This window comes from Gracilinanus agilis, chromosome 2, assembly GCF_016433145.1.
Source record: "Gracilinanus agilis isolate LMUSP501 chromosome 2, AgileGrace, whole genome shotgun sequence".
NCBI lineage: Eukaryota > Metazoa > Chordata > Mammalia > Didelphimorphia > Didelphidae > Gracilinanus > Gracilinanus agilis.
Genome location: NC_058131.1, coordinates 177197941 through 177221597, shown reverse-complemented (window position 1 = coordinate 177221597; position 23657 = coordinate 177197941). Strand labels below are relative to the sequence as shown.

General features: G+C 35.6%; 1 protein-coding gene across 3 annotated transcripts; it reads left to right on the top strand.

The window, feature by feature from the left end:
- The first annotated feature begins 5202 nt into the window (after window positions 1–5202).
- On the top strand, window positions 5203–23440 carry LOC123234876 (transcription factor E2F6-like). Of its 3 annotated transcripts, none has more exons than XM_044660880.1 (7): window positions 5203–5430; window positions 11051–11105; window positions 13706–13922; window positions 15683–15841; window positions 18771–18885; window positions 21101–21221; window positions 22844–23440. In XM_044660880.1, exons 1-7 carry the CDS (start codon window positions 5296–5298, stop codon window positions 22885–22887), a joined length of 846 nt encoding a protein of 281 aa, XP_044516815.1. In that variant the 5' UTR covers window positions 5203–5295; the 3' UTR covers window positions 22888–23440. The 3 variants fall into 3 exon arrangements, with proteins under 3 accessions (XP_044516815.1, XP_044516814.1, XP_044516816.1); XM_044660879.1 differs by having other exon boundaries at window positions 21101–21248; XM_044660881.1 differs by lacking the exons at window positions 21101–21221; window positions 22844–23440 and adding an exon at window positions 19853–19920.
- The last annotated feature ends 217 nt before the right edge of the window (window positions 23441–23657 follow it).

The window sequence follows — 23657 nt, the reverse complement described above, 5'->3', positions numbered from 1 at the left end:
ATTCTAAGAGGTTTTACCATAGGTTTTACCAGATTCCTACTACTCCTACTTTTCCTACCCTTCTCCCAACTCAACTTTTGAATTTTCTTACATTTTTTTTTAATCCTTACCTTCTGTCTTAGAATATCAGTCCCAAGGCAGAAGATAGGTATGGTACTGTCTCTTATACTACCCATCTTCCTCACCACATATATTTTTGGTCTGCACCTGTGATTTTGACAGCCTAGGGCAATGATTTACAAACTAGGATATATACACCCACAGGCAATACACAGGAGGATCTACTGAGCTGGGATGAGGAGGCATATTGGAACTTTTTTGTCTTTAGTTTTTATTCCAAAAATAAGATTTATCTATATTTTTACAGACACTATGATAGTAACACTGTTGCTCAGTCCTTTTGCCAGTTATAAATCATTTATGGATTCCCTTCTTGAAGGAAAAGTGCCATGTGGTACCAAAAATGAAACAAGTTATAAAGGTGACCTGACCCATTTATCTCTAGTGTTACTGTGATATACTGAAGTTTATTTGTGCCTGGAGATTATTTATCCTAGATTTAACTCAACTAATCTATACAAAAATAGGCAAATGGTCTTAAAAGATTCCTGCAAAGAAATGGACTAAAGTTAATACTAACAATATGCGCATAAGGCAAAAGTAGCATGGTTCCTGTCAGCCACTTAAGTCAATTTATTATACATATACCACCTTAAAGCAAGCAAATAGCACAATGCAGACCACTGGGCTTGGAATCAGGAAGACTAAATTCAAATCTAGCTGCAGGCATTTACTAGTTGTAAGACCCTGGGCAAGTCACTTAACTTTTTTCTGACTCAGTTTCCTCAACAGTAAAATGGGAATAATAACAGTACCTATGTGCCAGGGTTGTTATAAATATCAAATGAAATAATATAGCAACTCATGGATGTAAGAATGCAGAATTTGATTAACAGTAGTTTGCTTTGAAATACTGACAAATGTCAATAAAAATACCGTAATTTTGCTCCTTTAGAGTGTATTTTGAACCCTTAAATCTTGTTTTAATGAATGTTGAATGTTTTAAACAATTATTAAACACTACTCTATAAATTAATTTTTAGTAAATATTTGCTACAACAACAACAACAAAAAGAGCTTAACACAGTGCCTGGAATATGGTAGGCATTTAATAAGTGTTTATCTCTCTTGGCCTTTGTGCTAGCATTGGAAATACAAATACAAAATCCCAAACATCACCCTTGAAAAGCTTACCTTCCATGGAGGAGAAAACCTGTGCTTATATAGGTAGATAAAAAATTGTTGTTCACTCTGCCTTTTCAAAGAAAACCAATGATATCACTAAGTAAATTATATTTAAGAGAGCAAAAGTTGCATAAAGTTAGCCTCACTTTTTCTTCCAGAGTCATCCAAGTCAAGTGGCAAGGATGAAAGTCAAGATGACTGGTGATGGCTCAGGATGCAACAGATGACTTGGCTTCTTGGATGAAGCACTTCATGCAACAGCACGAACTGTTCTCATCCATCCATTCCACCAGGGGAAGTCTTAAAATGTCTGTGGTAGACATTCTCTTTACTCACCAATGGGTTTGACCCTATAGGTTACCCTCAGCCTGGTTTAGCCCATCTGCCAGGATGGGTTACCAGGATGTGGCTGCCATTCATGTTACAGCTTCTTGGATCCATATGTGAGAGCTGGGCTGCAGGTGAAGACCAAAGAAGGAAGGCAGCCCAGAAAAGGGCTTGGCAACTCCTCATATCAGAGGTACTAGTCTTCTCTGAACACCCTGTACACACCCCATACATATGCCTCATATATAATCCCATAACAGTAGTGCTGGAGTAATTGTATCATGCAAGCTTCCCTTTCTTGGGACCCAGGCTCAATTCCTGGCACTAGCAAGCTGGGGAGAGGGAGGAGGAAACAAGAAAAGCCCCTGAGGGAGATGGTACTTGACTTGAGTCTTAAACTAACCTAGGAATTCTGAGGCTGGTATGAGATGGAAAGCATTCCAGGCATGGAGGCCAACCAGCGCAAATTCCAGAAACTCCAAGCAATCTTTTTCTGAGGAAAAGCAAATAGGCCAATATGACTGACCACAGAGTGAATAGAGGTAAGTACTATGTAGTAGAGTATAGATGGGATGGAGAGAGTATTGAATCAGGGAGTTAAATTAGGAGGCTTTTTGTAATAGTTTAGGGAAGGGATATTAAGAGGCTGAACTAGTGATGGTTGTATGATGATTAGAGGGAAAGGGATATATTCAAGACATATTAATAGGAAGAAATGAAGAGATTCGACCACTAATTGGATATATGACATTGATATAGAGAAAGGAGTTGAGCATGACACTGACGTTGTGATCTTGGGTGATTTGGAAAATGTTCAATGACCATCATCTATAACTAAGACTTTTCTCTTTGACTATAATTTCCATGATTTACCCTCCCTCCAAAACCCATCCTACCCTCTCTGAAACCTCCAAGAGCTCCACCTGCTTTCTTAGGTCATCACTTCAGGCCTTACCCAACTCCCTTCAAAATCTAGAACTTTTAATTAGTAAATTCAATTTTGTACTGCTCTCTGAGATAAAAATCGTAGAGGGTTTAGCACAGTGCCTAGCACATAATAAGTTCTATATAAATGTTAATTGTTATCATGTTGTTTATTATTACCCTGGAGTTTCCTGTTCTCTTATAGCTTATCCAATGTCTGGACCTTAAACTTAGATCACTCCCACTAAATCTTTCTATGCTATGTGCCTTTGCTTCTAGAGAGTCATATATCATTAATTGAGTTCTCTACAAAAGTGTGTTCTCCTGAAACATTGTGAGGTGATTGAATGTAATAGACTTTGCTACTAATAGCACTGCAATGATCCAGGACAATTCTGAGAAGCTTATGAAAAAAAATGCTATCCACAGCTAGAGATGTTTATATGGTTATATGATTTTGGGGGTTTGGTTTTAAAAGATTACTCTATTACAAAAATGGCAATAGGTTTTAAGTGATTATATATATATATATATATACATATATATATATGTAAATAAAACCTAGTGGAATTGCTTGTCAACTCTGGGAGGAAGGAGGGAAATGGAAGGGAGATAACATGAATCATGTAACCATGGGAAAAAAACCAACAAATATATGTTCTCCAAACTCAGCTGGGCCCTCACTGTTGCCAGCTAATCCTTTTACTCTTTTTTCTTTTCAGACCCTTATCTTCTGTCTTAGCATCAATTCTAAGACAGAATTGTGGTGAGGGCTAGGCAAATGACTTGCCCAGGGTCACACAGCTAGGAAGTACCTAAGGCTAAATTTGAACCCAGTTCCTCCTAACTCTAAGCTTGATGCTCTACACACTAATTCTTTTATTTTTCTGTGGACTGACTCTAGTCATACTCCCCACAATTGCTGTTTCTAAATGCCTTTTTCTTTAGCCACTTACATTTTCCCCTAACATCCAGCAGAGGGCAGCTCTTTACATTATAGTGAAAAAACTGAGGCTATCAATCGGTGAGTACTCTCAAGACCTAGTTCCCTGTATTGATTGGATCAGTACCATCTCCATCTATTTCTCCTTTGCTATTGATAGTTCTTTTCTTTTTCTCTGTCAGTTCCAGTCCTTCTACTTGTTACTTCAATGCCATCTCCTCCAGAAGCTAGCCCCACTGGTTACATCCACATTCTCTTCCTTATTTTCAGCCACTTCTCTTCTTATCCATTGACTCTTACATGACCCCACAAAACATGCTCTTAAAAACCTTGACTTGACTTTGTCAAATCCCAATTCCACAATTTTGTAGAGGCTATCATTCCTTGTACGTGAAGTTCACTCTTTTTTCACTCACCTGTTTTAGCATTCCTAATTTCCTTCAAAGCTCACTTTTAACACCAACCCTTCAATAAGCCCTTTTCTGATACCCCTAGTTGTTAAACAACAACAAAAACTCATCTGCTTCAGGATACCAAATTTAAATAAATGATATTTGCTGTTTAAGTATTTTCTAATAAATAAAGAAAAGTCATCACATTAATTTTTAGCTAGGTATTTTCTCCCCACCTCCATTACCTTATATTTATTTTAAAAATATACTTAAATGTATATGAGAGACAGGAGAGGCAGCACAATATAGTGGCTAGGGCTGACCTCAAGGCCAGGAACACTTGGGTTCCAGTCCTATTACATACTAGCTGTATTTTGCTGTTTTTTTAGTTTTCAGTTGTCTGACTCTTTCTGATCCCTTTTGAGGTTTTCTTGGCAAAGATACTGGAATGGTTTGCCATTTCTTCTTTGGAGTTCATATTACAGATGAGGAAACTGAGGCCAATGGAGTTAAGTGTCTTGCCCAGAGTCACACTTAGTAAGTGTCTTAGATCAGATGAACTCAGGAAGATGAGTCTTTCTTATTTCTTCCATGCCCTTACTAGCTTTATGATCCAGTCTATTCACTGAATTTCTGTGTTCTAGAGCATAGCAGAAAATGTGCTGTAGAATTAGTGGAGGGATTTTTTTTTTTTTTGCCTTTAGTTCTTTAGATCAATAAAATCACATATTTTTAAATGAGTATTTGTTGTTATTTCCTTTATCCTTATATCATTGACATTTAGCACAGAGCCTGGCAATTAAAGTAATTGGCAATTATGTTACCAGTTTAATTACCGGTAATTAAGTAAGCAGTTAAATATTTGTTGATCTTTGAGAAATCTGATTAATGCCTTCATTTTCTTTCTTTTTACCCCACAAAGTCCATCCCACTCCTTGTAATAAAGTTTTGCTACCCTAATAAAAGTAGAAAGTGAGTAGAATTCGAATCCAATCCTAGAGCCCATAGCCAGTCATAGGGTTTTAGAGATGATCTACTCCAACTTCACTTTACTGGGCTTCAGTTTATCTGGTAAACAATGATTTCCAATTAGAACTCTTCCAGCTCTGAAATCCGAAGACCTCCCGCATTTTATTTCCCGCCCATTTCTTTCCCTTCTCCCGCCCAGTCCCTTGCCCATCTTGGGCTCCCTCCTACGGAATTCCGTACTCCAGGCTTTTGCGTCAGCCCGGCAGCGTGCATGCGTAGACGGGGCCTGGCTCAATGCGCATGTCTCGGATTCCGACATAACCTGTGCTTTCCTTCTTCTGGTACTAGGGAGTCGACGGAAAGAACTGGGCGGGCGTCGCGGGGAGAGGGCGGGGAGTGGCTCCGGCTTAAGCCGGGCAAGCCCGGGGCCGTCCTATATCCAAGCCTAGAGGAAGAGGACTACTAGCTGCTCGATTTAGCTAATCTGCCAGAAGGATGTCTGGAGCCCCGGAGGCCGGAGCGCCTAGGGCCGGTGACCCGGATGGCACCGCGGACGCCGAAGCCCGCCAGAGAAAGCTGGAGTCCATGGGCCGAATCCCCCGTCTGCCGGTCCACGTGGAGAACCTGTTGGTAAGTGTGGGGAGTGGGGAGCTGCTGCTTTTTTGGGGCGGCCTCCACTCCGGCCCACGAGGTCTGGTGACCTATCTCCCCCTTTTTCTCCCCCCCTGGGACGTGGGGACCTTGGAAAGGGAAGCCTAGCCCAGTCCTTCACTCTCCCCAACACATCATGTAGAAGGGGAAACCGGAGGAGATTAGAGTGAGGGAGGGATGTCCTCCCTAAGGCCTTTAGACTCCGCGGGTTGTCCAGTCCTGCTCCTTCGTTTTATAGGGAAATTTCGTTTTACTGGGAGACTGAAACGGAAGGGGGCGGGAAGCAGTTTGCTTCAGGCTTTCTAGTCACGAGTCATCTCCTCCACTGTTCTTTTATTAATCCTCAAATCCTGTGTGATCAGCGTGACGTGGATTGATGTAATTAACATTTACATAGAAATTTTAAAGTTTCCTAGTCGTTCCTTACGTAGCCTCATTAGATCCTCACGATAACCCTGGGAGGTAAGGTGCTATATTATCATCCCCATTTTACCAATGAGGGCTCAAAGTCGGAGGATTGTAGTAGTCAGCCTGATTCCAAGTCCATTGATATGCCACCCGATTAGTTGCCTCTGCTTATTTGTTTACGTGCTGTACCACTCTTAGACCTTAAACTCTTTGCATTTCATAGAATTCCTTTTCAAGCTCCATGTTTTTTTGGTGATCTTTGCAACTGCTCGTTGCCCTACCTCCTAAACTGTCCTAAACTGTATTTAACTATTTTGTATGTATTCGTATTTGTCAACTTTGCATTTATTTGTTTATAAACTTCATATTTTTGCTATGTTTAAACTATGTATGTTTGCTATTTATTTACATTTTTATTTGTACTTGTCTTCCCCGTTAAGTTCATTAGGAGTAGGTACTTACATTAATCAGCAGCTCCGCTTTGTGCTCTGCCCGGAGTAGAATGATAGTTAATTGATTTTTTACTTTTACTTTGTATCCTCAGGGTGTGGACTAGTACCTGGCACCAGCACCCTTTTAAGTAATACCTCAAAGGGTTATTGTGAAGATAAAATGATGTTTGTAGAGTGTTTTGTAAACCCTTAAAGAGCTATACAGTGTATATAAATGCTCTTATTTTTTGTAGTTTATTGATTTAATGTCAGCTGAAGGAATGGGACTCAGAACTATTAATAAGCATTTATTAATAAGTACCAACTGTGTGCTAGCCACTGTTTTAGATGCTCAGGATTCAAGTACAAAAATGGAAACAATTCCTTTTATCTAGGACCTTATATTTCATGGGAGAAGATAATCATGTCCTCTCTCTACTTTTCTCTCATCCCTAAAACATAGGTAATACTTGTGTACTACTTACTTTGAAATGTCAGGAAAGCAATATATAAATATGTTTTTTATTGTTTTCTAAGACTTTCAATAATAAGACATTTCCCAAATATTATTTGCATTATTCCTATTCAGTTTTGGTCTGATTTCATTGTTCATCTGGACAAGTAGTCCTACTTCAATGCATATGTCAGCTCAGTGAACTGGTCACCTAATTTTGTTACAGTTGTATTTTATATATATATGTATATATATATATATATATACATATACACATATATATGTTGTCTTACAGTCTGGGCAGTAAGCATTTCTCATCTACTTAGAAATATTAAATTTTAAATAACAGGCCAATGACTTTTTCACTGTCCCATGTTACAGTTTCATTAGGCTATTTGGATTTTATGTCCCTTAATAAGTGTATGTTTAGAATGATAACTGCGTTAGGTACTTAAGATAGAAAAGAAATAGTTATTAATCCAGTATCTGGAGTGTTCTGTATGCCTTGAGTTGCAGTAGCTTTGCTACTGAATAGTTATTTGATTGGGCTAGCTAGTCACTTAATCCCTACCTCAATTTCCTCATACTAAAAATGGCAATACTTGAATACTTCTTATTGAGAGAAAGCTCTTTGTAAATATTAAAGGTACTAAATAAATCTGAGGTGGTAGTAGTTATAATCAGCATCATAGGATTTGTCCCTGAAATGAACATTAGCTGTCATCTATTGCAATAGCCTCATTTTACAGAAGAAAAAACTAAACTCCCTCAAAGATGAAGTTCTTTGCTAATAAGGATAAAGGTCATAAAACTTTAAGAAGCAAAGTCAGTATTTAAACCCACTTTCTCTATATCCAAATCAGTAATCTGTGATACTAGTCTGCTGCCTCTTTTCCTTTTAGAAGGACTGATTGATTGGTCAGTGTTTCAGAAAGCTGAAATTTTTACTGTAGTTTTTTATAATGAAATTTTTATTATGAAATTTAGTTTTAAGTATTTTCAGGTAAGAATTTGGGTGACTAACTCATTTACCCTCTCAGTTAGTGCCTGAACACAACTGAGACTTAAGTTGATTGTTGATTTCCAGTGGTAAAAGATGTTTCCTTATTGGGAATTACCTACACACAGTGACATTATAGATCCTATTGAAATTATTTAGCACCTCCTCCAGCAGCTAATGAGTTGTATATAATGGTCATAATTTTTTTTGACATTTTTAAATAAATATTTGACACAAAATATAAATAGTCCCTTTCCTCAAGGAATTTGTATCCAACCATGGACAAATAGTATGTACACAGATACTTTTAAATGAAGGAAAGAGAGCACTAACTCTGGGAAGATTTCATGGACAGGCACCTTATCCAAGAGGTGAGGAAAGGATACATTGTAAGCATGGTTGGATAGTATATAGAGTTGGGAGATGGCACATCCAGTTTAAAGAACTGGATTAGCATTTCTGTTTAGCTGCAATTTAGAGTTTGTGAGGGGGAGCAGTATGAAAATAGGGTTGGAAAGGTGGTATGTAGGACTCAAGTTGTTGAGAGCTTTAAATGTCATGCTGATGAGTTTCTGTAGAGATCTGCTGATGGTTTTTTGATTAGAAGAATGAACGACATAGTTCTATTTCTTAGGGCATTGGTGTTAAATTCAAATAGAAATAGGGCCATTGGCAGCTGGGTGGTTCAGTGGGTTGAGAACCAGGCCTAGGGTTCAAGGTTCAAATGTGGCCTCAGACACTTCCTAGCTGTGTGACTCTGGACAAGTCACTCACTTAACCCCCATTGCCTAGCCCTTACTGCTGCTCTGCCTTAGAACCAATACACACTATTGATTCTAAGACAGAAGGTAAGGGTTTAAAAAAAAGAAAAGAAATAGGGCCATTAAACCATTCAAGGAGGATCCCCATGGATTACATATTGACTTAGAAAACCACATTAGTAGTCTGTTTTATTGTATTTTTATTTCGTCAAATATTTCCCAATTACATTTTAACTTAGTTCTGGCACATACTTGGGAGTGCTAATGCTGAGAAGAGGCAGCTAGATGGCTAATTGTATAGAATACTGGATCTGGGGTCAGGAAGATCTGAGTTAAAATATGACCTCATTCACTAGCTACATGATCTTGGTCAAATCACTTAACTTCTTTTTCCTTAACTTCTTTTTGCCTTAAGGGAAAGAGAAGGTAATTGCAAAGCTTTCCAGTGTCTTTATCCTGAAAACCCCATGGACAATATGACATGTACACACTGGGTCACAGAGAGTTGGACACCAACAACAACATACTAACAGTGACCAGGTGTGTTTTGACACCTCTGCCTTGGAGGGATAATCTTCTGTCTGCCTCCCCCCCTCCCTCCCCTTCCTCCCAAATTGGATAGATAGGGTGGCTAGGGAGACCTGGAATGTCTGAACTAAAATGGTATCAGCCTAGGATAGATTATTAAGGGCATCTGTGAACTGTTGGATTTTTAAAAAACTATTTCAATTTAATTGGTATCCTTCAAAATCCTACTTATTTTATGCATTTTAAAACACTTATGAGAAGGGATCCTTAAGCTTCACCATACTGCCATGGGAGTCTAGGACTCAATAAGTTTAGGATCACCTGATGTAAAGAAAAAAAGAAACAGAGATATTCCAGGAATGGATTTGATGTAAGACTTGTTGGCTGATTGGCTATGATGGGGGTGGAAAGGAAGAGAGCTCAACTATGAGCCTGAAGGAATGATTTAGCTTTTATCAATAAACTTATCTCAGACAGAACCAGGAAAAGAAAACTTGAGTTACAGTGAACAGAAGTCTCTGCTTTTAATTTAAAAAGTGGAGGAGGGGGGACAAATATTATTTTATATTTATTTTAGGGGGTAAAACCTAAAGTAGTTTGCTTATTGCTTGTATGTGCCTCTAAGCTAATTTTTTTCTATGGGCTCACATCATGGTTAAAGCAGAGAACAAAGTTGCTCTGGAGTCAGAGGACCCAATTTCATGTTCAAATCCTGCCTGATACTTTGTACATGTATGACTTAAGCAAGTTGACCTAACCTCAGCCTTCCTGGTAGGTTGTACTAGATCCATGATTCCCAAAGTGGGCGCTGCCACCCCCTGGTGGGTGCTGCAGCGATCCAGGGGGGTGGTGATGGCCATACTTTTTTTGTATTACATTCTATTCTGAGTTCAATATAGTTTCATAATTTCTAGGGGGCGCTAAGTAATATTTTTTCTGGAAAGGGGGCAGTAGGCCAAAAAAGTTTGGGAACCACTGTACTAGATGGTCTCTAAGGTCTCTTACACTCAATTTCTCTCAGTCAGTAAACATTTATTAACTACACCTGCCATGTGTAAGGACCTATATGCAAAGGTTACAAATAGGGAGGGGGGACAAAAGATAATTGCTCCCAAGGAGTTTTGGGAAAGCACCACACAAAAGAAAGCTGAAATGAGGACGAGGGGGAAGAGGTACTCAATCAAGCCTTATTAGAGCGTAGTGGAGAAATAGGAGAAATCAGAAATAAATGCTGCTACTTAGAAAAATAAGCAGATATAAGTCTCCTTTCCTTAAATGGAGAAGTTTATGGTTCCATCCTCCAATTAGAGGAGCTAAAGGTATTAATGAGGTGTGAGGGGGAAAAAAAGACTGATGGAATTTGACTTGGTAGAGAAGCCAAAAAGTCCAAAATGAGTGCTACCAGAATCCAGGTGGGAAACAATGTTGGAAGGACATTTAGTTCTATGATCTTTTTTAAAAAATGGTTCTCATACATGGTTTTGAGATGCTAAGCATTAAAATTCTGATAAATAATTTATAGGGGGTTATCCAAAGAGTTTGTTTTGGGTTTTTTTGTACATTATTGGTTAAAGTAATTGAGCAGTCACTGATTAGAAAAACCTTTCTAGTACAGAGTTTTTTGTTGTAGTCATAGTTGGTGACAAGATATAACTCTATGAGAACTAGATATTAATTACTAGCTTCCTTATTTTCTGTTTCACTTCCTCTCTATTAACTCCTATTGAATATTTGCCCTCTGCTTTGTTTTGAAGCTTATTCTACATCTCATTCCCATGCTTCTTGCACTGCTCTTTGTGCCTCAGCTTGCCCAGGTGTGAGTGTATTTTTTCTGAAGGCAACATGAAGTAGTTTTGCCTTTCAAGGTTGGTAACTGTGGGTGGGCTAGTGAGCTTCCCTCTCAGTCTTAACTGAATTATTGCCTCAGGAAAAACCTCAAAATACATAAATTATATTAAGTTTTCTTTTAAATAAATTGTTGGTTACAAGTAATTTAACAGTTATCTTTTTTCCCCAGCCATCAAAAATAAAGATTAATTTAGAAGAGAATGTACAATACATGGCCATGAGAAGTAAGTTAAACATTGAGTAGTTTTGTTTAAATGTTATCATTTGAATTTCACAGATTAAACTGCATATTGGGATTTTTAAAAATGTGAATAAGACTGTTGCTAGGAAGTTAGATTAAATGATTTCTAAGGTTCCTTCAGCACCAAATGCTAAGGCTTGACAGAGTACTAGAACATACTTTTTCCACACTCACAAAATGAAGTATTAGCAAGAATTCTCAGAGCACTGGATGTTGTTTCAAAAAGGAGAATTTTAAAAATGTATTTTCCTGTGTTTTAGAGGCTTTCTAGGATTGTAGAATTAACTGGAGGGATGTTGTTAAAGGGTCATCTAGTACAGTCCCCTTATTTAATCCCCTTATTTCACAGATGAAGATTTTTTTCTTTAAGTGACAGAATCAAGGTAACATTGATTATGAATTAGTCATTGGGATTCAAATCTAAATCATGGAACTCTTTCCAGTAGGCCACATTGTCTCTTATTGATATCAGTACTTAAATAAATCATGTTTACAGAAATGCTTATATTTCTCCATCATAGAAAACTCCATACATTTACACTTTAAATTCTTCAAAATGTACATGATCTTATCAGTGTGTAGTACATGCTTCGGCATTGCTGATTTCAACCTATCCATGTTTTCTCATCCTGTTTTATTCTTATTCATTACCTCCCATAAATCCTCTAGCCTTTGGAAGCTCTATGGTCTAGAGACCTTCCTTTAGGCCTTTTTACTTTTTGTGGATAACAGTGGAGCCTCTGGGTTGTCCACCTTATCTTTGGCTTTCACAATATGATTGATCCACTTCCTTTGCTGATCATGCATTTATGAGATGCTATCTTTTATGCAATTTCTTGCTCAGAAGTGGTATTATGGCGCAGCCTACTTAAGGTCATTCATGAATTATATTTTCATGGAACTTGTGCTCCATGATTTTAAGCTATATGGTATTTCTGAAAGTCAGGTTTTTGTATTAAAATTTTATGGTATTAACCTAGAAACTCCCAAGAGACAAAGTTGTCAGCAGAGTTGCCCTCAGATGACAAGCAAGACAACTTCATATCCTCCTACTTTCTTGGTCCATCTTCCTTTCTCACCCCATCTTCCTTTCTCACCTTCTGTTCCCACTGGTAGGTGTTGTCATGACTTCTACAGGAGACAGAATATCAGTTCTAATTCTTTAATCTTCTTGAAATCTATAGCAACACTAAAAATAAAGATGAGAGTGATAATATTTTTCATCTAAGATAGAAAAGTAAATTGCTTTGGGATTGGGAGGGTAGAGTTATTTTTTGGTAAGTTTTATGTAATTTGTATTTAGACATTTAAATAATATAATCCCTAACTAGGATAGATTTATTTTTTATTTATTTAATTTTATTAATTGATTCATTTATTTATTTTAGAAGCCTTACCTTCCATCTTAGAATCGATATCATATATTGGTTCTAAGGCAGAGGAGCTGTAAGGGCTAGGCAATGGGGGTTAAGTGCCCAGGATTACATGGCCAGGAAGTGTCTAAGACTAGATTTGAACCTAGGACCTCCTGTCTCTAGGCCTGACTCTCAATCCACTGAACCATCCAGCTGCATTTAAATAAATACTTATGACACTAGAAGAACTTCTACCTTGCATATTAAATTTGGGCTCTGTTGTCTTACTGCCAGCTTAGAATAATGAGATTAAAAATCTTAACCAGTCACCTCTATAAATCAAATGTCTAGCTAATGCCCATTAATTTAAAGAATCTATTCTACAATGGATAGAATGTGCCATTTTTATCTGCCTTTGGAATTAATCTGATTATATGATGTATGGTACTTAGGACAGTAATGGATTAGAGAAGATAGAGAGCTGTTTTGCAGTGTTTCCATTGGAAGTTTGGTACTTGGGATGTAGGATACTGAAAGGGGAGAAAAGGAAATCATTTGCCTCTGATCAGGTTGATAGTTAAGTTATTTTAAAACATTTAGTCAATATATGTTAAAGGCATTTATCATGCATTACTACTACTGAGTCTACTGAGGTTCTATAATTTCATTTAACAGAATTTTAGAATTAAAAGGGACTGGAGTGGCCTTATAATTCAACAAACCCCAAAAAGTATTTTTTGTTGAATTTTTCAACTATAACAATTCATAAAGACCCTCCACTAAATTACAGAGGGTTTACTACTTGCATTGGTGAAGAAAGTTGCCTATGCCATGGAAATTATTGATCTTTGAGGTGTTATAAAGTGTTTATGGATATTGGTAGCATGCTTGATTAGAGCTTTGAGTCAAGAGCGTTTCTACTAACATAGTAGAAAAAACTAAATTTAGCACTTAGCTAGCAAAAGTAACTAGTTAAAATGGTAAGCTACCATTGACTTAATCAGCATTGACCTCTTGACTTGACCTTTATGCTTCATAGCTCCCTCCACCCCCAAGAACAACATTTGAAGTATCAGTTGGCTGTTTTGTTGTGCTGTTTACCCCAGGCTCAATAATTAGTAGTTAGAACTGAGTATAGCAAAACAAGAAATTTTTATGAATGATAAAGAATATGCATAATGTTTTGTAAAGCTTATTACTAAAAAGTGTGTTCTATTTTTTTTTTCAGAAGCACTAAGAGTGGCAAAACCTCGTTACGATGTATCATTGGTTTATTTAACTCGTAAATTTATGGAGCTCATCAAATCTGCTCCTGGTGGAGTTCTTGATTTAAATGAAGTTGCAACAACATTGGGAGTACGGAAAAGAAGAGTATATGACATCACCAATGTTTTAGATGGGATCGACCTCATTCAAAAAAGATCTAAGAACCATATTCAGTGGATGTGAGTTGAGTCAAGCTTTTTATCTTTTTCCTTTATATCATCTAATCTTTTTCAAGGAAACTACCCATATATAACAGTTTTAAATTGTTTTACAAACAAGGGAGTTTTATACATTAGGAAGAATTTTATTAATTTACTTCTGACTTCTTTTAAACTAATCTGTCATAACATTCATTACTGGCTCCCTTTATTATTATAAGCAGTTAACTATTTAAGGGTAGAGAACCTTAGAATCAGTTAAGAGCTATTTTTCTTGAATAGGAGATATAATGTTTTTAAGAGTCCTTTTGAGTTCAATAAATAGCCATTACATTTTGTTGATTTCCTGATTAATAAAGAAGAATTAGTTAAGGCTTCAAAAGTAGATGGATATTTTGAAAAAAGTGATCCCTAAATGATACTAATTTATTATTTGTTATACTCTCTTCCCCATCTCTTAAAGAGATGGAGAATAAATCAGTAAAATAAATTGAGTTTAATCCCAGAGAGAGCGTGTGTATAGAGAGAAGGCTCAGCACAGAGCCTATATTTAAACATAAAAGGTAATAATTATCTAGCAAAGGAAACTGAGAAGGCTCCTCCAGACAGAATGAGTGGGTGATCAGTAATGGCATGCTATATAGAGGTCAAAGTTGAAGACTCAGAAAAAGCTATTGAACTTGGCAAATAAGGGATCATTTGTAACCTTGGTTAGAACTGTTTCACTTGTGGGGTCAAAAAGGATTTGAGAGGTGAGCAGGTAATGAGGAGGTAGAAGCAATGAGTATTGGCTTTTTCCAGGAGTTTGGATATAAAAGAAAAATATGGAGCATAAATATACATAGTAGTAACTTTTCCATATTTGCCCCACCCCCCAAAAAGTCAACAGTTTATTACCTGAATAAGTTAACCAACACTTTTTTATTACAACAGAAATCTATGACCTTAATTTTTTTAGCTTTTAATTTATTGTTTTTTAGCATTGATTTTAAAAGAGATTATATTTCTAATTGCTCTCCCCTCCAATTCCTTCCCTACCCATTGAATAAAGTATCAGGGATGTGAAGACACATCATGACCTTTTGAATTAATTCAAGTTTGTATCTTCAGTTAGTTGGCACAGTAGTTGGATAGCCCAAGTTCAGATCTGGTCTCAGAAACCAGATAAAGCTGTGTGCCCCAACCACATCACTTAACCTCTGATTGCTTCAGTTTCTTCAGTTAGAAAATGGAAATAATAGCACCTACTTCCCAGAGTTTTTGAGAATCAAAGTAGGTAATATTTTGGTAACTGTCTGGCACACAATAGGTACTTAATAAATGCTTATTACTTTCTTTCACTCAGAATAAAACTTGTAAGGATTAGGAAGTAGTCTATTCCTCTGTTCTAGAAATTAGATCCCTATTAAAGTTTCCTTTCTAGTCTTAGTCACGTTAGTTTAAAACTTCTCTTCAAAACTTCTATTGCTGTTGTGTTGGGAAGATTTCCCATGGGAATGAATGTCTTTTTATTTTCAGTCAGTAGAAAAAAAATCCTTTTATTGTATAACCAAAATTTCTGAAATGCAAGTGAGCAATAGTTTTACTTCATTTTGTTAAATGATCACTCTAATATTATTCATTGTTAGCCTATTATTGCATGTAAGTGTAATACACGCTGAAGTTTATTAACATATTTTGGACAAGGTATAAAGAGTTGTAAAAGTTAGTGAAATTGTAACCTAATTTGAAAGTATTTTTTATTAGCTTCTTATGGGATTTTTTTTATGCTTTTTTAAAAGTGGATCTGATCTTGGTGGTATTGGATCAAAAGTACCCCAGCAAAAGAAGATAAGGGATGAACTTACTGATTTAACAGCAATGGAAAAGGCTTTGGATGAGTTAATTAAGGACTGTGCTCAGCAGCTGTTCGAACTAACAGATGACAAAGAAAATGAAAGATATCCTTTATCATTAGCTATCAGAATTACTTTGGAACTATCCGATTTACTATTGTTAGCTATAAGACTTAATTTATATGTATAAGATCAATCAAGAATTTGGCCATTGAAGTACGTGTAGGAAAACTTGTAGTCTTTAACACAAACTACAATATTACTTTTATAGCTTTACCAAATGAAGTTAGTGAGTACTCTGGAAGATAGTCCTCACTGATATCCAAAAGTGATCATTATTATTAGGATTATTTTATCATTCACTTTTAATGTGGCATGTTTTCATCCTTAATTACTTTTCTGTTTACTTTGCTTCTAGCTTACAAGTTATGTTCCCCCAAATTTTATAAGATAGTTATTTGGAACTAGGAATACATTTTCTTCTTAGAACTCTATAATGATTAGATTTCCATGTTGTTCAACTTAACAAACATTTGTCAAACCCCAACTATATGAGGCATTGTACTAAGTTTCAAAACTAGCTCACAGTTTAACCATAATATGGCCAAATAATACCTCACATTCTCGACCTTTCTGCAGCCTTTGATACTACTGATCACTCCTTGATATTCTCTCTAAGTTTTTAGGATATTACTCTTGGTTTTCCTCCTACCTATGTGACTTCTCTGTCTGCTTTGCTGGATTCTCCTTTAGATCATGCTTTTTAAGTGAAGTTGTACTTCACAGTTCTGTTCTGGGCCCCCTTCTCCCTTTTACTTTTATACTTGGTAATTTCATCAGCAGTAGCTGATAGATTTAATTACTATTTGATTATGTATATAGGCTACTTTGTGTCTCTTTGTTTGCATATTGTCTCCCCCATTAGATTATAAGCTTGAGAACAGGGCTGTCTTTTTGTCTCCTTTAGTATATCCAGTGCTTAACACAGTGCCCAGCACATGGTGGGTGCTTAAATAATTGTTGATTGATTATTTAGCAGAAAGTTCTTTCTTGTTTGATTATTAATGGATAGAAGTTTGTCCTATGAAACTCTTCTCTTTTGGGGTTTTAGTGGTCTTCTGCACTATCCAGTGCTTTTTTAGCTTTCCTTAGGCCTTCCACTGGACCTACCTCACCTTGTTGATACCATCTTCCCATTCAGAATTCCTGTTTACTAAGATAATCTAAAGCTAGGCTTTAGGAGAAAAGCAGTGTAAACTAATTCATACTGATTTGTGTATTGCTGGCAGCTCCCAATTCTTCATCATTTATTTGTATTTTACCCAAAAGAATATCCAGTGATAGAATTTCAGGTAGTATAACAAAGAAAGATGAAAAATATAAATAGTAGAAAGACAGTATTTTAGGATAAAATAAAAAATACTATCTCTACTTTTGCTTTAGTCTGACAGAGGTTCTTGACAATGCCACTTTTCTCTATTTATTCTCTTACTCCACATCCTCATTTATCTTCCCTGGAAGCCTGCTCTTTTCTTCTTTTATTCACCATCTTTACACCCTGGTTTTTTCTTTATTACCTACAAATATAATCAACTCATCTTTAGAGCCAAACTCCTTGAAAGGAGTGGTTTTAAGTTCCTTAGCTTTTATTTAATTCTCAGCCTTACAGTATAGCTTCTAATGTTGGCTTTCAATTAAAACTACCCTCTTCAAAGTTACCAGTGATTTCTTAAGTACTAAGGTAGTGGTTTATTTTCGATAGATTCTCCCTGACCCCTCTGCATCTTTTGATGGTGTCAAATACCTCTTTTGCCTAGATACTCCTTTGGCTACGTGACATTGCTCTTTCGAGTTTCAACATATCTGACTCTTGGTTTTATATATCCTTTGCAGGATTATCATTCCCTTCCCACCTACTAAGTGTGAGCATTTCTCAACATGTTATCTTATTATATCCCTTCTCTCTCTCTCTCTCTCTCTCTCTCTCTCTCTCTCTCTCTCTCTCTCTTTTTTTTCTTCCCCCTCTTCTTCTCTTTCATTTTCTCTCCCTCTCCTCCAGTATTAACTCTGATAGTTTAAGTAATAATCCGGTTTCTATTTCCATTCTGTGGACAAATGACCACTGCCCATTTCTACCTGAGTTTCCTAGAGTTCAAATTCATCATGCTCAAAGCAATTCATTTTACTTTTTTAAAATCTATCCTTTAAATAACTTCCTTTTGAGGGCACCACTTTCCTTCTAGTTCTTCAGTTTTCGAACCTTCAAATCATTGTTGACTCCTTTTCTTTGTCCCCTCCTCAATCCTCTCAGTTGCCAAGTCTTCCTTGATTCTAGGTCTACATTTTTGTGTGATTTCTACATGTGCTAAGCACTGATCTCAGCACTGAGTATATGCACATTGAAAAGCAAGATAGCTCCTGTTCAGAAGGCCTTCTTTCTAGTAGAAGAAGACAGTACAATTAGCATCCTTAGGAGATAATGTAGCTTTTTTAATGTTGCTTCCATTAGACAAAATGGTTCTTTTGAAAAATTTGATAGTGCCAAAGAAACAGGTCCATAGAGGTTATAAGCAGCTTGTCTCAGGTCAAAACAGTAGGTGCCGGAGCTAGGACCCCCTGCTTGAAATCCAGCACTCTTTCTCTTGTATTCTAATTCCTTCCCAAAGCAGAAAACTTGTAGCCTTGCTAAAATTCTGTTATTCCCTTATATCTGTTTTAATCTCCAAATGTTTTGTCATCATTATTGACCAGCAAATTTTTTTAGAGTAATCTATATTACTAGAAAGAAACCTGGAGCTAAAGCAAATATTGAAAAAACCAACCTTGTAGCAGAATCTGTGAGCAGTTTATCGCTTTTGCCAAAACCTCTAATTTTTTGTTTTTGTTTTTTTACTCTAAGCTATTAATTTAGCTACATAAGTTAAGAACTGCCTAGATTTGTCTTATGAAGCATTTATTACTGTGACCTCTTCATTGCTTTTCAGCTAGTAAGTATGCTTCTTCTTAATTTAGAGATTCCTTGACTGATTTGTACATTAGCTTATGTGACCTATCAAGATATCCATAGTATTCAAGCTTTCCATGAACAGATTGTCATTGCTGTCAAGGCTCCAGAAGAAACGAAATTGGAAGTGCCAACTCCTAAAGAAGTAGGTAGTACTTTAAATTTATTTGTTCATAGGTTTTATTTTAAGAAAATTTAACAAAAATAAAATTTTTGTTTAAAAAAATCACTATACTTTCAAAACTTACCTAACATCATTACCTTCACTTTGAACTTATTAAATAAAGTTGATTTTATAGGTAACAGTTGTGCCTTTTGGTAGCATTTATTGGAGTCTCTTAAAGAATATAGATTGATAATTGCATTATATTAGAAATGTTATCTTTCTTGCATGTCAAGGGGGATTTTAAGCTAAAATTATATTTATATAATTTTATATTTTTTATATATTTTTAATGAGAGGCATCCAAAATACACAGTACTTTGAATCTCTGATCTTATTGATGTAGGTACTCCTTCTGCCAGTATAAATCACTCTCCATTCACACCTCATCCTGTATGATCCTGGTCCATGTCTTCTCCTTAATTCTCCTTAATCTTCCAAAGATGATAAATTCTACCCCTTCTCTAGAGTTTAGTTTAGTTTTTAGTTTTTTTTTTTAAGATATTTTATGGGAATCCTTGCAGCTTTGGGGATTTTTAGCATTCTCAGGGCCTTTGTTAGAGTGTCACATAAAAGTTGTTTCAATTTTATAAGATTCATAAAAACAGTATCAGGACTTCATGGAAAAGGCCTGGAGAGGGAACATAATAAAACAAACACTGAAGAAAACTATGAATATAGTGTCTTCTCTTGACTCTGCTAGTTCATAAAAGCATTTCAGACCCCTCTTGGGCACACGGCACTGTGCTAGAGTTCAAATCAGAGTTACTTTGGATGAACTCTTAGGTCAAGAATGCCATTAAAATTAAAAGGCAGGCTGCTAATTTGGAACCTGAAATAGATGTGCCTTCTAATAATGGGAGAATTTAGAAATAGGACAGAAAATTAGGATGTGAGATCTTCTGCTATGCTGCATCTCACTGCAACTCACTTTGTGTTGTGAACACAGTGAAGGGCAGCGCGGGAGGGAGGAATGCCATCTGTGTTGTCTAGACCGGGCCTAACAGACATCCCCAGAGAACCAGGTAGGGGTTTCAATTCCGACTGTCAACATGTTGCTTTTCATGTATGTAACATTACCATTTTATTAACGTGCTAGAGCCATATTTCTCATGGGGATGTTTTTAACATCCTCCAAAAATAAGAGTAGATGAATAAAATATGTATGGTGGTGGTGGTGGGATGGTGGTGGTGGTATATGATCAACCTGCATGAAAAAAAAGGAAACCTCCCTTTTAATGAGAACTATGCCTGCTTGATTAGATACGGAGATTATATTCAGTTGTGTTGCTTTCTCAAGAATTGATATGATCATTCTTAGAGAGAAATGATTATATGCCAAGTATTATATGGAGAGTCAGTATTTCAAGTAACCATTAGGAAATGCAGTATGGTACAGAGGAAAGAGCATGGGCTTTGAACTGAGGGAATGAATTAAAAATTACAGTTTTTCTGCTAGCCATCTATAGGACCTTCAAAACATCACTTTAACTTATCTAGACCTCAGTTTCCTTTTCTGTAAAATTACCAGAGAAGAGTTGGACTAGATGTCCTGTTAAAATCTTTGACAGCTCTAAATTTAAGGTCCATATAAATCATTATTTGATGACCTAGACATATTAAGTGCTAATATTTTCCCCAAAGTCATTAAATTATGTGTTTTTACAAGCAGTTTGGACTTGGTAGGTTTTTTTTTTCTCTAAAGATTCTTGTTCTGGTATCAGAGCTGGTCCTTATAGAATTGATCTCATAATCATCTAAAAACATTCAGCTTATAGTACACTCTATGCTTTTCGGTCATTTAGCTTATAGGCTAATCAGGAATCTTTGTTCTTCATTAGTGGATAAAATGTTTGGTTCTCTGGTAGTTTGCCAGAATCATTAAGTTCAAGTAAAAGACTTGAAAAGAGAGAAACAGGGCCTTAAGTAATTGAATTTTTATACTTTTGCTCCAAACCATTACTATTTATCCCTCAGTATCGTGCCTGACCACTTTGCTAACCTGACTAGTTGACTATATCTAATTATTTTCAGTTTCCACTGTATTTTTCTCACAATTATTTCATGATAAAATAAGGTAAAAATAAAATTTAAACTTTCAGGAAGATTTGCAAGTCTTGTTTATCCTAGTGAGTGAAACAAATCTGGTTAATGGATTTTTCTCATTCACGTTTATATCCTGTGTTTCTTTTCACAGGACTGTATAACAGTTCATATAAAGAGCACAAAGGGACCTATTGATGTTTATTTGTGTGAAGTGGAACAAGATAACATAAGTACCAAAACATTTGAAGAAATGAGCACTGCTTTATCTGAAAGTAAGTCTACAGTTCATCTTGATCAAGGTAAATATAAAGAGATTGTTGGGGAATTTGGAATTAATAACTTTAGAATTCAGCAAAGTGTATTTTAGCCAATATTTTATAAGTATATATTATTATATCCTAAATATAAGTGTTTTAAAGTACCAGGCCATAAAGAAATATTTTGCCTGACTACAAAATTAAATTCAATATTCTTTTTTTCTCTCCATTGAAAGAATTAACAAATATTCCATAATTTGGAAGAGATATTTTTTAAAAATTAGCTGGAAAGTATAATATTGTTTTATATTTCTATATATACATTGTTCATTGGGTGTTTATCCTATAATTGGAAATATGTTGTTATGGAAAGATATTTTTTTAAATGGAAGAAAAGATTAGTTATCTTTGATCTAGAGGTTTTCCTGTATCATTCTCTGCCTTTTCTACTTAATGTATAAAATATTGTACCCTTCTTTTGAAACCATTTAAAAAATCTCAAGAACTGAAAAGGTCAGGAAATTCTGAGGCAGTTTTAAATGAATTATTTAAACTCTAAAAGTTCCTTCCTTTCTCTTTTCAATTAACTCCTTTGTTTCCAAGGCAGCTTTGGTGCAACAAACAGTATTTGACAAGGTTTTTTAAAAAATCAATTTTAAGATACAGATATAAGTATATTAGAAGTATCTTCATTTAAGTTTGAATCTATTCTCAGGTATTTAGGGTGTATAAAGGAGAGAGGGTAAACTCAGTTTTTGGGGAAGTTGCATGTTAGTTTTTTATTGTTAATAAATATATCTTTATACGTTTCTTTTAGTCTTTATATAAAGAAGACTTTTAGGCTTATTGAAACTTTACTTTCTTTTCAACAGGTATAATAAATCACTTTATTAAGTGAATAACTTTAAGATGCCATTTTCCTTTTACTCTTTGGGTTAGCTATCTATTTCTGCTACCTCTTCTATCCATAGATATAAGTATTATTTGGAGCCTCAAAAATATAGACAAGATCTACAGATTTATTCCACTGCCATAATCACTATCCCACTTCCTTTTCCAAATTAATGTGTGTGCTTAAACTAGGTAGTTTGTTCCAAGCACTCACCTTCCAGTTCAATTATACTAAAGGAAAATTAGTTGGTAAAAAGCCAAATCATTGTAATTGTTTTTAGACTGATTTTAATTGTCAGGCAAACCTGGAATTGTAAATACCCCTTCTAGATGCATTAGTGAAAGGGAAACCCAGAATGTGGCTACTTGTCAACTCTGGTGTTTTTTAAAGCAATATACTATGTGCCAGCCACTGTGCTTATAGGAGTTACAAAACAAGCTAAAGACTCTAGGCCTGGCTCTCAGTAGTAGTTTCAAAAATCATCTCATTTTGGGGTGTTTGGTTTAGGTATTTTCTCTCAGAACTAATTTAGAAAGCCATTTTAAATGTTTGAGGTTTGCCTCTTATTGCATTGCATTAAGATTTAAAATGGTTTTAATTTTCTTCCCCTTTAAAAACAGATTTTTTTTTACCAGTGATTTACTAAACATTTTCATTTTGCAGGCATGAAACTTCTTGTCTTTTTCCCCTTCCCTTTTCCTCAATTAAGAAAATATTCTAACTTATTATGTTTATTTCTTTGTAGAAGGAAATCTGCAACACAGTGAATCAAGTGAAAAAACTACCTGAATTGTCTTGAAATTAAAATTCTGGAATGATTTCAACAATTTTTGTCAAGTTGGCTTCATTTCTTCTTTGGTGAGATTTGTTTGGACTTTTAAAAAATCAGCCATGGAGGACTTCTGTACCCAGTTTGACATGAACATTTAGGCCAATAGTTTTAGTCATTCTCTTGTATACAGTTACATCAATGGCTCAGTTTATAAACAATTATGAAAGTGTAATTTGGTGTTTACTTAAGTAAAGCAAGGACTTTCTCTACTGAAAATATTTCATGAAAAAAAATCTTTTAGAGCACAAATTTGTTACTACTAAAACATTTGGACTAATCTGAAATTGAAGAACACAATATGTCATTAACTTCTTTCTTTACAATGCAGACTATGTACTAAGTGAAATTATGCTTTACATCATGTGAGTACTGTTTGCATTGCTTGCAGTTAGCTGTTAAATAGTAAAGGTGTACACAATAAAATTAAATGTGAATACTCCTGTATATATCTGTATAATGTTTAGATAACTCATGAAAAATGTGAAGCATACATAAAATTTTCACTTTGTACAGCAAAAAATAAAATGTAAATATGAAAAATAATTTGCTTTTTGTGCTTTCCTGAAATATCCAACAGAACTTCAAAATCACTGTTATTTTTAGGTACAGAAAGATGTGAGACTCTTACAGTAATGATTTCTTTCTCAAGTCAAATGACCTCTTTTATGCATCTGTTTGAAGGCTTTTGTTGATTTTTTTTTGCAACTTTTATCATTATTTTCCCCAA